This window comes from Oryx dammah, unplaced genomic scaffold, assembly GCF_014754425.2.
Source record: "Oryx dammah isolate SB20612 unplaced genomic scaffold, SCBI_Odam_1.1 HiC_scaffold_1, whole genome shotgun sequence".
Classification (NCBI taxonomy): Eukaryota; Metazoa; Chordata; class Mammalia; order Artiodactyla; family Bovidae; genus Oryx; species Oryx dammah.
Window position 1 is genome coordinate 97,905,618 of NW_024070185.1, and position 16,427 is coordinate 97,922,044.

Below are 16,427 nucleotides of genomic sequence, written 5' to 3' on the forward strand. Positions count from 1 at the left end.
CCTGGGCTTTTAGCCCCATCCTCAGACCTCACACAGAATCTACCCTTGGTGGGTTTTCCTATGATCTCTTTCTTTCTCCTTTGCCCCCAGGGTAGTTACTGAGAAGGCTTTCAACCTTCCCTGCCTGTCTTGGAATAAGAGAAGGCCTCTTTGATTCCTGGGTTAAACCAAGGTCTCTTTGATTCCTGGGTTAATTCCTGGGCTAGAAGTCACTACTTTTCCAAGAATTCCTGACACACACTTCCTTCCAGACCAAGACATCTTCGGCGAATTCCAGCTGAACTCTCACTGGGTGGGCGGAGGAAGCTTGTCTCCCTCCAGTGCCCCTACACCACAGGCTGAAAGCCCTGTTACCTTCAGTGATGCTTCATGCCCCCAGCTCGCTCAGGTTCTCACACACTGGGAACGTGCAGACGAGGCGAACACTCCCCATTCATCAGCCCCTGGTCATCAGTCTGATTGTGATGCAACAAGGTTTTCCAAATGCAACACCTAAGAAGCAGTCAGTGATCACAGTCATATGGTCCTCCATCCAGCCTGTGGTCACCCTGCCAGAAATTAGTCAGTGCCTTCAGGGTCCCGTGCAGTGTAAACACAAGGTCAGGACCACAAGTCTGGAAGGAGCTGTCAGAAGTCGGTCCTTCTAACTCATCACCCACAGCCAGGACCTTTTTTAGCTGAGCTTTCTTTACAGTGACTTTTAGTTTCGTAGAGGAACTAAAGGATTATTCTAGTTCCGACATAATCACCCCATTCTCAGGAACCTATCTAGGCCTCCCAAGGTAGAGATGAAGCAGGCTGCTTGCTGTCTCATGGCAGTGTCCTCCTTAGATTAGGTTCAGAGAATCTGCCTCCACAAACCTTGCATTCAAACCATTCTTTGTCTGTGATTAGGGTCTTCTTTTCATGGGACAACAGATGACAAGACTAGTTTGGGCTCAGAGAGGCCTACAGGAAGAGGAAAGGGCTGTTTGTCTACAGATGACTACAGATTCTAACAAGTCCAACATGACCCTTAAAGATCTTGCTGGGGGGCAGCTGGTTGCATAAACAACAGGGGAAAGAATCTTGTTAATTCAGATCATAGCAAATGGAAGTGACAAATCTTGAATTAACAAAGTCTGGCTTATCTGATATTTTATGAAGGAATAATAGGGTATCTGCTTGCTACAAAAGATACACTTTTAAATAAACTGATATCAGATGAAGCAAGCCTTGGTGTGGGTGTGTCCTGGTCTCCTGACGTTACTTCCCCTCCTGTCCCTCCCCAAACCCCGCCCCCACCCCCTACGTGGTCCCCAGCTGAGGGGTGTTCCCTGTGTCTCTGCCATTTACTAACCCTGGTTTTTCCCTCTCTGCCAGTACACCTCTAAGTTACTGTCTTGCAAGGTGACTTCCGAGGTACTTTTCCACTTGTTTGTCTTGGTCTTCCTGCATGCCTGACCCAAGTGCATGCTGTCGTGGTTTGCCATTTCTGATGGTTGTTTTTCCCTCCCTTCCTTTTCTGAATGGGATGATTGCCTTGAAATGTTGGCGTCTATGCAACAGTGGTATACGAGACCGTGCTTTGCTGTGCTGTGTGCTGGGCTGGACAAGACCTCGCCATGCTCATGGATCTGGAAGATGTTTGGACTAGAGGGCACGACCAATGGGCTATTTGGATTTTTGTTTGTTTGTTTTTTTAGAAGCTGATAACAAATCTGCTCTGGTCTGGTTAGAAAATCATGTAACTCAAGAGGACAGGGGCTGTTTGGTTGGATCAGTCCTTGGTTTGGCTTAACACAAACCCAGAGAGCTCCATGCCATCACTTTAGGGTAACTTATTCCAACTGTGAACCAATCCAGTTCCCCCTCCCTGCCATCTTTAAACCTGTGTTTTTGTTTTGGACGCTCCTGCAAGCATTAAATTTCCCCCAAAGCCTCCTCTTTGTCCCTACGACTTCCTTCTACACAAATTTCTCAAACCTGTACTATGAAAAAGCACATTTTAAAATGTTTTCCATTTTTGGAAATATATATTGACTTATTTATGTGCTATGAGAAAGCATATTGGTTTTTATACTTTTTATTTCTGTAGCATTTTTATTTTAAAAGCATTATTGCGGATGTACAGAATTGTAGAGAATCATTTATTCGTTCACCTGGTTAACAATTTTCCAGGACCTATTACACATCAGGCACTTCCTAGGTTCTGAGAAGATAGTAGTCACCTAAACAATGTCCATGATCCCATGGAGCAAGAAGGTGCCAGTGTGCCAAGTATATGACCGAGTAAAATAATGAAGCCAGCTTTGTCCATTCTTGTCATTTTGTAATATTTGCTTAATATTTTATAAAGAAATTAATGTTACCAATGCCATTCAAGCCCTCTTGTTACTTCTCCCAGCTCTCATTTCTTTCTCTCTGGAGAGAGAACTTCTCTGGAGTTTGGCATTGATTGTTCCCATGCATGTTTTTATCCTTATACTATATACTATACATGTCTATATACATAAATTATATCTAATGGTTTTGCATGTTTTAGAACTTTCCATAAATATATCATATTTTAGCATCCAGTAATCTTTATTCTGTCTGCATTATTTTTTAATGTGTCCATGTTGATACTTACAGCTCTGTTTTACTCATCATAGCTGCCGTCTATAGTGTTCCATTGAATGAGTACATATGTATTGATTCATCCTTCTAGTGATGGAAATGTAGGTTGTATCTTTTCTTTGCCATTACAAACAATGAATCAACGAATGTTACTGTGCATAGCTCTTTGTGTGACCCATGGAAGAAGGTCTGCAAATATATCTAGAAGTAAAAGTATTTGTTCTGGGGCTTATACAGACTCACATTCACTACCTATTGCAAATTATTCTTCAAATTGGCTGTGCTAACCTATAGCACAATATATTGGGTTGACCCAAAATGTTTTTTTGGGTTTTCTATACCATCTTACAGAAAACCTGAATAATCTTTTTGGCCAACACAATATATTTTATATCTCTATGTTTAGCAAAATAAATGTAGTTAACTATCGATATCAATTGATGATTATCAGTGGGTTTTTTTTTTTTTTCAGAAAGTATAAAAAGAATACTGCAGATATCATTACATGGACCTTTTTCAGTGTCTAACTGTGGTTCTCAGTGAGGGGGAAGGTAGTTTAAGAATTAGACCCTAAGCCCACATTCCCTTGGAGTCAACATAAGATTGATGCAAATCTGGTCTCATCCATCCAAGGAAGATAAAACTGGGCCCTATCTACCTTCTGTGGAAGAGATGGGGGATAAAATATTAATATAAACATTACTTGACACATCTGTCTTTTGTTTCACATCCCCAAAATGAAATTGTCTAGGCTGATTGCTACTCAAAGTGAAGTGATTCACTTGAATTCCCTAAGCATTGGAGAGAAAAATTAAAATTAGAGGATTGTTCAGAGAGAATTGATTTTTTTCTTTCTCCCACCAGACCTAAATCTGAATTAATTTGTGGAAGATAAAAACCTTAAATCAGGTCTTTCTGTGTTTTTTTTCTCTCTATTTCTATGGAGAATGTATATTGTCCTTTCTGATTCTTCCTCCTTCAGATTCCTCCCAGCCACTGAGCAGCAGTGGAACATGGTATTCCAGACCGTTGACTCCATACCCAGAGTTCTGGGGTCAAATGTTAACTTTTCCTTCTACTGGTCTGATTACTTAAACCTCCTTTTGGTTCAGTTTTTTCATATGTGAAATGCAAGTAGTAATAGAACAGTAGCAAGGATTAAAACCCCACCTGGTTCATGGTAACTGTGATGTATGTGTTAATTATTATCAGAGCCCTGGAGGGAGGTGCTTTTCTTAAACCAGAAAGGAAAGGAACACATTTTAGGAAACAAAGTTAATATGCAGAAATCTGGAACAAGAGTTCTGGATTTGCTAGGGCTTTATTCACACACCTGCAGTACTCTGTATTAATTGTGCAGCAGAGACTCATCTACATACCTTCCCCAAGGGCTTGGCCTTTGAATCTTCAGAAGGCCAGTTGTAGGGTGGCTTCACTCCTGAGCCAGTCCTCGATCATAAGCCTCGTGGGCCTGAAGACCATTTTATAGCAAGGTCACTGGCTCTTTTATTTTGCTCTGCTGTTTATCTGATCTGTGCCTTCACTGACAACTTTAGATTTCCTCAGAAACCCAGGCTCATGATAAGTAGCATATACATTAGGGGAATGAAAGAAGAAAAGAGGGCTCATTATTGGTACAGATGAATTATTTGGGTTGCCAGAAGTAGATGTTCAAACCCAAGCTGTGCTGAATGTTTACATAATTATAAATACCATTTCTCTGCCCATTGCACTTTTTGGTGACTAAGCTCCAGAAGGGAAGAGACTCTTCTGTCCTAAACTTGAAGTACTATGCCCAACACTTGGTAGAAACCCAAGAAATATCTATAAGATGGTTGGGTAGTTGGATTGATATGGGTTCCCAAAGAACAGAGTAAAGTAAATTTATTCAACATGATTAAGAATTAAAACGGGGTCTAAGTCCGTCTGAAATGGATGGGGACACTTTTTTTTCAGAACCTTAGACTGACTTTTAGCTCTTATGTAAACCATTTGGTTTGTATATGCAGTCTGCAAGGCAAACATATGACTGTTTTACACAACGAGAGCTCCTTGTCAAAATGCCTTATGTTAGAATACCACTTGATTGCTTATAAAGCCCTTTCACATGATGCGAGAAATGCATAACTATTGTTTGAGAACTTACTATGCCCTGGAAACTGTGCTAAATGCATTGCCTCATTTATTCCTCAGACCAGCTTGGTACTATAGTTTTTATTATACCCATTTTACATATAAGGAAACTGAGGCACAGAAATAATAAACCTTCCCAAGGTCATATAGTTACTAGGATTTAACCTTAGACCTGCCTGGACTTCAGAGTCCACCCCTCTTCCTGAAAGAGCCTCTGAAATAGGGCAGATGTGTTTATAGGTAAACTTTCTTTATACATAAGGTTTCAGAGGCACAACATGCCATGAACAGCGGCACCACGTTCCAGGTAGAGAGCTAGAAATAAAGCTCAGCACTTGCCATTCCAGTCCCGCACTGCCTCCCGGTACCATGCTACCACGCATGGACCTGCAGACTGCTGTTTAACTGCGCCAGACTTGGAAGCATCCTTCTACTGATGTCTTCTTCTTAGATACTGACTAAGTGACTATGATGTGCTTATACACCAGCACTTCAGGACATGGCTTCTGTTCTTCCTGATGAACATCCCTTCAGGAGACCTGACCGAGTTGTGTCCCATCGTCCCTGCTAGGAGGACTAGGGAAGCCTTCCCGGAGAAAAGTGCCCTGCAGCTCTGAGAAGTCCATTAACCTATCAGAGGTGCAGAGAAGCAAACTGAGATTTCCGGCCCCCGTGCTCCCCTTGCCCCTCCCAGACCTTCATCTGTCCAGAATCTGCTTGTGTCTGGGCTCCCACCACTGCTTGTAAACCTTTATCTCCTTGCTTCTCTGAAGTTGCCAGCATCTCTGTCGCTTGCCAGAATGATTGTTCTTCACATAAACAAAAGCTTCATTCCATATTAGTTGGATAACCAACCAGTGTTGGCTCTACTGGACTTTTCTTTAAATTCAGAAACTGCACATCCTAAGCCAGCGCCATAGTAGTTGAACTGACTGGTGTGCATGGGCTTACTACGCCTTTTGGCGTAGTATTGTGAAATTGAACCATTTATCCTGCGTTGGCAACCTAAATGTCCTTCACGCGGATGTCATCTGGATCAAACTCGAGCAGGAGCAGACTGGCCGAAGGTTTCCCCCGGAGTCCACAGGCTCTTCTAGGGAACCAGAGGGAAGGTGGCCTCACCCCGATGGTGGTGAGCCAATTTGTTCTCAGTGTTGTCACCTTCCATTTCCTTGATGAGTATGTACAGCCCTGATGCCACATCAGTATGCTCAGATTCCTTTATTATTGGCCCCAGAAGCTCTTTTTTTTTTTTCCACTTAATTCCTCTTGCAAGCTGAATTTATACCAAAGTAGATTTTTGTGATATAAATAAGATCACAGCTTGCACAGGTCCATAAAGTTTGATGGAATGATTCCACACAGGTTCAGTTGTTTGGAATTCTTTTCTGGAGACTAAGACCAGGCATAGCTGTGCTGATGTTGTAGTCACTAGATCCAAGAGGCTACTGAAATTGTATTTAGTTTCTCAGCCACACAAGCCATGTTCTAAGCACTCAGGAGCTGCATGTGGCTAGTAGCTGCCATACTGGCTAGTGGCGATCGCTTTGTTACCAAAAAGCTTGATGCAGGGTCAAGTCTAGTTCAACGAAACTTGCAGAACATTTCAGGGAAATTAAATCTCTCTATATTGAGAATGATGGGTCAGATGGCAAGTGCACTTTGGCTGTGAGGTGAAGGCACCCCCAGGACCTCCCACCACCCACCTTTACTTTCATTCTCTCCAGTCTCCCAGCTGGTTCAGACACTTTCCCACTTTCCTCATTCATTAGATACTGTTGAGGGAGGGAAAGGAGTAAAGAAACAGAGAAGTCAGTTTGTGTACATGATTGATATCCATGAACTCTGTGTAATTTTTTTCCTTCTCTCTTAGGTCCTTGAGGCCACACGGGTTAATCGAAGAAAGAGCGCATTGGCTTTGCGCTGGGAGGCGGGGATCTATGCCAACCTAGAGGAAGAAGACAATGAATAATCAATTTCCTTCCACCCAGGAAGCTTCTTTGGTGCTTGGGCTCCCAAGAAACCAAGAAATCAACACGTCAAAGCATTTTAATAGAATATTTATTAAAGTGCATACAAACTCAGCAATCCTTATGCAGGCCAGAAGTTATAATTTACAGTGATGAAAAAATAAAGTGAAAAAGCAGTCCACCCATCAAACTCGAACTACTGGGAGTCAAAAGAGAAAGGATTTTGTGTGTGTGTGTGACTCAAAGGATCGCCTGGGTTTGGACCACAGTTGATCCAAAAGGACAAAGAAATTATGAGCAAACCAACATGGTTGCTCCAGGCAGAAGAGACCAGGCTGCCTGGGTGATGAGGAGAACAATGGAGATGTGGCCATTTGGAGAATCTGAGAAGCTGGTGCTGTCCACCTGGCAAGAGGGTATTTCCCTGCGCTTGTACTGGTTTCCCACCCATGACCGCATCACAGGTGTCGGACCAACTCCCATTTACTCCAGCAGCCATAAAATAAGGTTTCTCTCCATTCGCCCAGAAGAGGCAACTATTGTCCCATATCTCTTTCATTTAATTGTTTTTAATTAGGAGGCATGAATGATCACAATCCGTATTTTGAAGACAAGATTTCTTCCTGTTGCAAACACAATCTGTTCTACGTTAGAGGGTTGAGGAAGTGGGGGCAGAAAGCCAAACCAAATAGATTATTTTAGCTTTAGGATCTTGTCTGCTTATGATACTGACTGAGCTACAGTGTTTATGAGAACACATTTTCACAATTCTGTTTCTTTATATGAAGACTATATTTAGGGGGCAACAACTATTTTTATGATGGGGTGGGGGGGATCTATCCATGTATAAAACCTGTACACGTTGAACATCATGGTTCAAGAGGGGAGGGGTATTTTTAGAATGGCAATAATTGAAAAAAGGGCGAACTCTGCCTTGGAGAGGTAGATGAGAAATAAAGAGGTGTTTATAACTATATTTTATATATAAAGTGAACCTTCAAGGGAGTAGGAAGATGGTAGATTATTTTGGATCAGTCAGGAAGGAAAGGAAACAAAGCTCATGAAAGGTAGAGAATAAGGGCAGGAGAAAGAGTGGGAAAATGAGGAAGTAAGAGAGATTATTTTTGCTGAGCAACCAGTATTTTTCAGGATGATACAGAGAAGAATATAGAATAGAACTTTAAGTGCAGGGTTAGGATCAGCTACAAATCCTAAAGATGGGTGTGTGTGTGTGTGTGTGAGCATGCACGTGCGTGCCTGTGTGTCCACACATGCCTTTGTGTATTTTTGCAAAGCGCATGAGTGCTCACGAGTAAGGGTGTATGTGTGTGTGCATGTGTGAGGATTAAAATTCCAGAATGGTCATGGGACAAAGGTGTTCACTTACTTCCTCCAAAGCTGTTTGCCAGCATCAGGAGTGAGCGAGAATTTCTTTTTTATGAAAAGGATATAGAGGCTCCGAGCTGATACAGTATTTGTAATATTAAGTTGACCTAACATGGTATTTGCATGAGTCATGATGGCAAAGTTTTGAGCAGTTTTGTAATCTGACATTTAGGAAAGTCTCATATTTATTCTCATGCTTTGTATTCATGCTTAGTATAGGCTAAAGGATGCCAGCTTTACTCTTTCTGTCTTTTAAAGCAATATGATAAGGGTATTCAATTATGGAATGCCCTCAATTTCTGGATGAGAAATTTTTTAACTCTGGCCATGAGAAAAATACTGACCAGCATTCTCTTTTTTTGGTCCCCTTTGTGTTTTTTTTAAATTAGAGGATAATCACTTTACAATATTGTACCCTTTGTTTTAAAACTGTGTTTGTTTTTTTTTAAAAAAGCAATAAGTAAGTTAGACCTCACTAAAATTCCTTTTTGTTTTCTATTGCTCTGTCATAAGCGCTAATAGGTTATTCTGACAAGTAGCAGTTCCACAAAATTTGTATGTAAATGTGATGCACACTATCTTTGCTTCTTTTATTAGACTAATGTTGACTTTAGGGGAAAGTTTATTCATAAACAAGTGGTGGACACAAAGTAGAAATGGAACTGTCGGATAACTTACAACTTTGAAACTGCCAAGGGAACCTGCAATTTGAAGCCAAATTCTACAGATGGGTAATTAGCGCCATCTTCAAATGGTTCATGCCCCTGAGCATTCCGAATGGAGAGTCAGCAAAATGCGCTAGCCACTGGAGATACGTGACAAATAAGATGCTTGCTGTTAGGAATTCTTTTTGCAAGTGGGAGAGGCTGGCGCAGAGACAGACGTTCCCAGGAAAATGAGGTGAGGAGTCCTGACCGGTGACATGAGAGTACCCTGAGGATTTCCAGCATTGTTCCCGAGACAGGCACAGGGATGACCACTGATGGAACAGCAGCATCGTGTGGCCCAAGGGCACGGGGGCTGCTCGGATGCCTGGAGAGCAGAGTTCTATGCTTCATGATTTCTGGACGGACTATGGATCTGGTCGTGGCCGTAGACTAGATACAGATGGGCTCCCCATCTTTCAAAAGAGGAAACAGTCCTCAGGACTTGCCTGAAGTGTTTGGTTCTGTTTTGAAGGAAGCTGTGTACCCACCTTAAACCTCCATTTGAGAAGAGAACGGGCAGCTGAGAAGAAAGCTTAGAAGGCCATGCAATTCCTGCAGTTGCTGTGGAGGCAGATAAATCGGTCTTTGACTACAGTTGATTGAACCAGACACACTTACTGTGTAGAGTTACAGAGTTGGGATCCTTTGGTCCATGCTTTGAGTAGGTAACAAATGCAGCGTTTCCGAGACCCCCTCACAGTCACAAAGCCGTTTAACTGTGGCCCCCACGTCTCCAGCCTTTGCTTGTTCCCTTCTGCTGCCTTCTGATGACTGCTGTTCCACTCAGTTACAACCCTGTTAAAATGTCCATTACAGTTCCCTTGAAAGAGCCAGGTTTTCTCTGTGCTCTTGAGTTTTTTTACTCATGTAAGAAACACTGGGCCATGGCTTTGTACATATCACTAGGCTAGGCTCTGGGATCCCAAATGAACCCCGTAAACTGTGTGAAGAAGCAGCAGATCTGGAGGAAAATCACTCCTGCCTCATCCATGGAGAGGAAGAGGCTTGTCCACACGTTGGCCTCTGATGCTCATCCCTGCCCCCAAATAGCACGCAAGCTTGTTAATCTCAGCTAGAACAAATGTTTAGATTCCGTAGATGTTAAAAGCTTTCCTGAAAGTATTCCATTCCACAGTGTTTATAGATGTCCACTTTCCTCCGGAACTGATTACCTACTGACATTCCTTGGCTTTCTCATCCAGAAATTATGGAAACAGGGTCTGTCAGTGGCAGGAGGCTGGGCTGTGTCCAACGTGAAGGACACGTGCAGCTTCCTTGCCTTTTTACACCTGTGCATGCTGCCCACCGTAGACAGTGATGTATAAACCATATATAGCTCAGTGTCCACATATATACACAACACACACACACAGCATAACAAGGAACACTGAAACAGTGTTGACTCTTGTCTCTGAAGACAATTTAACATTTTCCAACTAAAGAATGGATGTCATTAAACTATGTATTGAAAAAAATAATAACCTACGTGTTTAGAGATGGTGACTATATCCAGTTTTAGTGACAGAACCAATTTCCTGAATTTTAAGCATTCAGTGAGTGAGCTGCCAATTTTGATTTTGTGTTGCTCTTTACCCAAATGATGTTGTTTTTTTTTTTCCCCATTTTTGGAGGAGGGGGCAAAAAGCAGCAATACTGTGTTTGAAAATGATACTCTGGCTCTCCTGTGTATGTTAACCACTTCAATGTTATTATCCTGCTTTGGTTTTATAGTGATTGTGAGGCATTCAATGCAAGTATACAGTTATTTTCTCATTAAAACCCTGTGTCTGTTGTGTTTTTATAAGTGACGGCCACTTGTTTGACCGGGGTGGGGAGTAGGAGGACCACACTGCCCGGGGTGGCATGCCAGTGCCCTCACCTCTAATTCCATGGGGGAACATCTGCTTCTTGCATATTTGGAACCAAGAAAGCAGCACGCGCTGGTGGGGCAGACCTTCGGCAGGCTGTTGGCAATGCCCCTTTTGCCATGTTGGGTCCAGCTGCCCTGGCTAGGCTGGAAAGTGATGGGACCGACAGAAGTGACACGGTGCCTCTTGAGGAGGTAGGTGGATTCCAAGGCCGGAGATGATGGGCTGAGGGGCAGGATGAACAGCGTCGCTCACACTCTGCCCTTAGGCTCTAACTTTATTATCGATGCCATTCCCAGCACCCGCATTTGGCTCTGCGTGGGTGCAAGTCGCTTCTGCTGCTAAGTCGCTTCAGTCATGTCCGACTCTGTGCAACCCTATAGACGGCAGCCCACCAGGCTCCCCCGTCCCTGGGATTCTCCAGGCAAGAACACTGAAGTGGGTTGCCATTTCCTTCTCCAGTGCGTGAAAGTGAAGTCAGTCGTGTCCGACCCTCAGGGACCCCATGGACTGCAGCCTTCCAGGCTCCTCCGTCCATGGGACTTTCTAGGCAAGAGCACTGGAGTGGGGTGCCATAAGGCACTTCAGTCGTGCTCAACTCTGACGCTACAGGCTCTCCTCTGAGGCATGGAGAATTTCAGACTTTACCAAGCATCTGAGACCACAGGTGAACCAGATAGCTTCCTCCCCTGATCTCCTCCTGCCCTCCCTCCACTTCCTCACCCCCATCCCGAGTCTAGCCACGCTAGGCGGCTTTACATCTTAACCTCTGGAACTAACTTGCACCCAGACCTTCAGTTGCCTGTTCTTCCTTAGCACCTTCTTGTCTCTCTCTCTTCCTAGCGTCTCCTTTCAGCTGCTGCTTTCTTCATCTCTCCCCATTTATGTAACTTCTTCCAGTTTCAGTCATATTCTCCTGTTCTTACAGCATCATGTCCAGTCTCTGTGTGATGGGAGTTCTCAATTTTGAGGGGAAGGGAGTGGGATCAGGCCCCTTCAAAAATTTAATCAAACTCTATAAACAGTAATGTATTAACAATTCCAAAATGTATTTTTAATTGGAGGATAATTGCTTTACAATGTGTTGGTTTCTGCCTTGCAGTGACATGAATCAGCTATAAGTATACATGTTCCCTCTCCCTCTTGAACCACCTTTCCACCCCTCATCCCCGACTCCCAGGTCCTTACAAAGCACCGGGCTGAGATCCTTGTACAGCAGCTTCCCTCTAGCTATCCATTTCACACGTGGTAGATGAATAGGCTGCATTTATGAAGCACTGAGAAAGTGACAGGCGTTTTCTACAATTTCCACAAATGTAATCTATTTCTTAGGACAATTCTGTTTTGGTTTTTATTTGTCTTTGGGGCTTTTTTTTTTTTTTTTGACTGAGCCACACAGCTTGTGGGATCTTAGTTCGCTGAGCAGGTATCAAACCCAGGCCCCTGGCATTGAGAGTGGGAAGTCCTAACTACTAGATGCCTGGGAAGTTCCGTGGGGTTGAACTATTTTGATATCCATTTGACATGTTAGAAAACAGATGCCACAGAGCTTATAAATAGTAGCGCTTGAATTTTAACCTGGGCACTCTAATTCAAGTGTTCCTCTAACCCTCTCTTCCCATAAAGATGCACATTGGCAACTTCACATGCAAAATCCAGTAGATCTGATGCTGTGTGGGTCTGGGTGACCTTACCATACCTCCTCTTGCTGTGGGCTCTTGTGAACCAAGGCCAAAGCCATGATAAGGGCTGGAGTCTTGGGGGAGAGCAGAGTTTTGGTGGCAGACACTTCATTCAGATAAAGTTTGTTTATTTGAATGAACTCCCTCTGGGCTCTTTCCTTTGATATCAGCTCTCCCAGGAGATAGTGGGAAAGGATGACCCAGGCTGCCCATTGGCAAAAAGGAACCAGAAGTGACTGCAAATGGGTGATCAAAAGGTGCTAAAATTGAATTGTGATAGTTGCACAACGTTTATTAAAAATCTTTGAATCATACACTTGGAAATGAGTACATCTATAATGGTATGTAAGTTATACCACAATGAAAGCCGTAGCAAAAAACAAAAGGATGGGGGACTCAAGGAACTGGAAGAAAACTCCAAGCAAAGGAACCAAGGAGGCCACGCAGCCTGAGGTTGAAAAGAGGAGTTCTTCAGGCCAACATTCACCCACCAGCTAATGAGGAAGAAATCTGGCTGTCCTTGAGGTACCACCAGGAACCAAGAGCAGAAGAGCTGTCATCATCCATGGATCAAGCATCCTGGTCCTCTTTCCATCCATCACTGCTAACACCTGAGGGCATCAGGCAGCGTCAGGTGAGTTCAGGTAAACAGAATTGAGATTCGGTGGGCAGGGCTGCTGAGCACTCAGGCTGTATAGCACCAGGGAGTGGGTGGAACTTGGAGCCTGATAACAGTCAGAGTAAAAGGAATTTGGGGTGATTTTTACTGACGAGGCTCTTCCCGAAAACCCACCGATGTGAGGGATTAACCTGTCACGAACAGAGGGCAGGTGTGCAGGCCTTTTGATCCCCAGTTAGGGCATCAGTGGGAAAGCTGGAGGGGACCTATTGCCACTACCCTGGGCTCAACTTTTTTTTTTTCTTTCTTTTTTTAAATAATTGAAGTAAAGCTGATGTACAATGTTGTGTTAGTTTTAGGTGTATAGCAAAGTGCTTCAGTTATACACACAGTTCTATTGTTTTCAGATTCTCTTCCCTTATAGCTTATTACAAAATAGTATAGTTCCATGTGCTATACAGTAGATTTTTGTTGATTATCTATTTTATATATAGTTGTGTGTATATGTAAATCCCACACTCCTAGTTTAACCCCCAACCCAGCCCCACCACACCCGTGCTTCCCCCTTTGGTAACCAAAGCCGTGTTTTCTATGTTTGTGGGTCTGTTTTGTCTATGAGTTCATTTGTATCGTTTGCTTTTTTTAGATTCCTCATCAGCTCCCCTGGTTTTATTGGTGCAAAGAGACGAATAATGAGGTTCCTTTGGAGCATTGCCCCTTTTAATTATGAGCTCCTTCGGCCACAAGAGGGTGGTGACTATAGCCCTCTCTGCACACAACCCACTCAAAACTCAGAATTGGGCTCTTAGGGGGACAGAGAACAAGTGGGGAATTGAAGAATTCAAGAAGTTTGAAGTGTACCCGAGGATGCTAAGACAAAGAAGGGACCTTGGGAAATCCCAAGGTCCCACCAGCAATTCCTAAATGTCACCCAGGCATTTCAGATACTTTCTCTCAGAGAAGAAATGTTTGCCTGGTAGAGACTTTTAAAAAAAATGTTCCACCAAGATACAGTGATCTCAGTGTCAATTCACCTTATGGGAGGATTAACCAGATGTTTTGCTCCAAGTCCACAGGTGGTGGGCTCTGAACAAGTGGAGTGGATCCCCTGGTTTCCTAGAGAAGTAAAGTTAAAAATCTTTCTTCCCCTTTTTGGTTTTTCCCTGCCCTCCCATTTAGACAACATTCTGCCTCTGCTGTGGTGTTCAGGTGGTAACTGTGATTCACCTCCGAGGAGGAGAGCTGTTTGTCAAACTTCTGAGTGGACCTCCACAACACTTGGAGGATTTGTTAACCAGAGACCTGGACTTGTACGCAGTTTCTGATTCTGAAGGGCTGGGTATGCAGCCTAAGAATTGTCTAACTAGTTTTCTGGAATGCTGCTGCTTGTCCAAAGAGCCTCACTTTGAAAATCACTGGTCTGGAGTGGAAGTAAAGAATAGGGTCTGGGCAAATAATTTATGTTTGAAAACTGGGGAATTGATGAAGGATTTATAAGCTGCAGATACATGTGGTTTGGGGATGGTTTTGAATATTCTTGGGGCCACTGTTTGCCCAGCACAGCAACTTACCTCTTTGTGGGTCTTGGTGAAGCAGGATCTGAATTTCACTTAGACAGTTTGAGTGAGAACCTTCTAACCAGGGCTGAGAACAAAGTGTATATGTTCCGACTTTAATTTCAGGGTGAGATCAAGGGATTCGTTAAAGCCTTGGAAGGTCTTACTTTGTAAAGAGCAAGATGAGGGGTCAGGATGACTTGATCTAGTGCAACTCTTCTCAATTCTGACTCCATCTGCATCAACTGGAGAACTTTAGCGTTTGGATTCAATTGGTAGGAGCTTCCCAGGTGGCGCTAGTGGTGAAGAACTTGCCTGCCAATATGTGTGTGTGTGTTAGTCGCTCAGTCGTGTCCGACTCTTTGTGACCCCATGAACTGTAGCCCTCCAGGCTCCTCTTGTCCATGGGATTCTCCAGGCAAGAATAGTGGATTGGATTGCCATTCCCTTCTCCAGAGGCTCTTCCTGACCCAGGGATCAAACCTGGGTCTCCTGAATTGCTGGCAGATTCTTTGCAGTTTGAGCTGCAGGGAAGTCCAAATTAAAACTGCAAAATAACTGCAGGAGACATTAGAGACACAGTTTCGACCCCTAGGTCGGGAAGCTCCCTTGGAGAAGGAAATGGCAACCCACTCCAGTATTCTTGCCTGGAGAATCCCATGACTGAGGAGCCTGGTAGGCTATAGTCCATAGGGTTCCACAGAGTCAGACACGAATGAAGCAACTTAGTATGCTTGCACAAATGGTGTGGGCTGGAGTCCAGGCATCAGTAGAAATTAAAAGCATCCCAGGGGACTGTAACACAGAGCAAGCTTTGAGCGTCATTGTCTGATGCTACGGTTCTTTCCAAGGTAAAGCGATGTTTCCACACCTGCCTTCTAAATAGGGCCGCTCTTAATTTTCCTTAATTTTCTTTATTTTCCTTCTCACGTTGGGGGGAACCCATATTCTTCTATTCTGGGCAAGAGAGAACTATCCAAGTGATTAAGATGTGAGTCATCAGTGGAGAGTCAGAGGGTTCTCGGAACTTACAAGGAGAGATTTAGGAAGGAATTTCGCAAGATGAACTTGAAAATTGCAGAATCAGATAGTGGTGGTGGTGGAATTCCTCTCAGTATTCTCAGTGTTTTCCGTTCAATTCAAGACGCTCACTTTTGGCTGCAAGTGTGCAAGGTGGCCACTAGGTGGCAGTGGTCTCTAAAAGCAGATTCCATAGCCAAGAACCTTCCTAGGGGGTCAGGAGATTTCCTACTGGTCACTCAAGACAGAAATCTGTGGATATCTACATACAGCTACTCTAAAAGCACTGCAATGAAAATGCCACTTGCACAATACTTGGAGGTCAAATGTGGCCTTTCGTTTACATTTACACCTCAGTGGAAAACTGATGCTTGCCACCAGATGGCAGCAGACTCCCGCATGCTTCCTCCACTCAGGGCCGGTAGTTCTTGTTTGTTTTAAATTGGAGGCTAATTACTTTACAATATTGTAGTGGTTTTTGCCATACATTAACATGAATCAGCCATGGGTGTATGGCCAGTAATTCTTAAGGGCGAGCTCTGCACAGGGCACTGTGCTGAGCACTTTACATGGATTATTTCCTGAAGTTTTTTAAAACACTTCCTTGAGGCACCTATTAATATTAGCTCCATTTTACAAATGAGTGGTCGAATAACTTGCTCTGGAGGATATGATCAAGGTGAGAGGAGAATTCAAACCCAAGCAGTCTGCACCAAAGTCTGAGTCTGACTGACCTCCCCAATTTTCCTTCTCACCGACTTGACTCAGTAGCAAACAGACCTCTGGTCTTGGTCCTGAGCTGGCTCTGCTTTCTCATAGAGCCTATCTTCAGCATCAAGAGGGAGATGGAACTATGACAGTTGAAAATTGGGCCTTGAAGTGGCAGAA

At 43.6% G+C, this 16,427-nt stretch overlaps 1 protein-coding gene across 8 annotated transcripts in view; it reads left to right on the forward strand.

The window, feature by feature from the left end:
- The window catches only part of PALM2AKAP2 (PALM2 and AKAP2 fusion), a 507,547-nt gene extending 496,974 nt beyond the window's left edge, over positions 1-10,573 (forward strand). For all 8 annotated transcript variants that reach the window (XM_040237431.1, XM_040237449.1, XM_040237459.1 and 5 more), the window contains one exon: positions 6,605-10,573. In XM_040237431.1, the coding sequence (XP_040093365.1) occupies positions 6,605-6,703 (99 nt within the window). In that variant the 3' untranslated portion in view covers positions 6,704-10,573. The remainder of the gene's footprint in view (positions 1-6,604) is intronic.
- Positions 10,574-16,427: the final 5,854 nt, after the last annotated feature.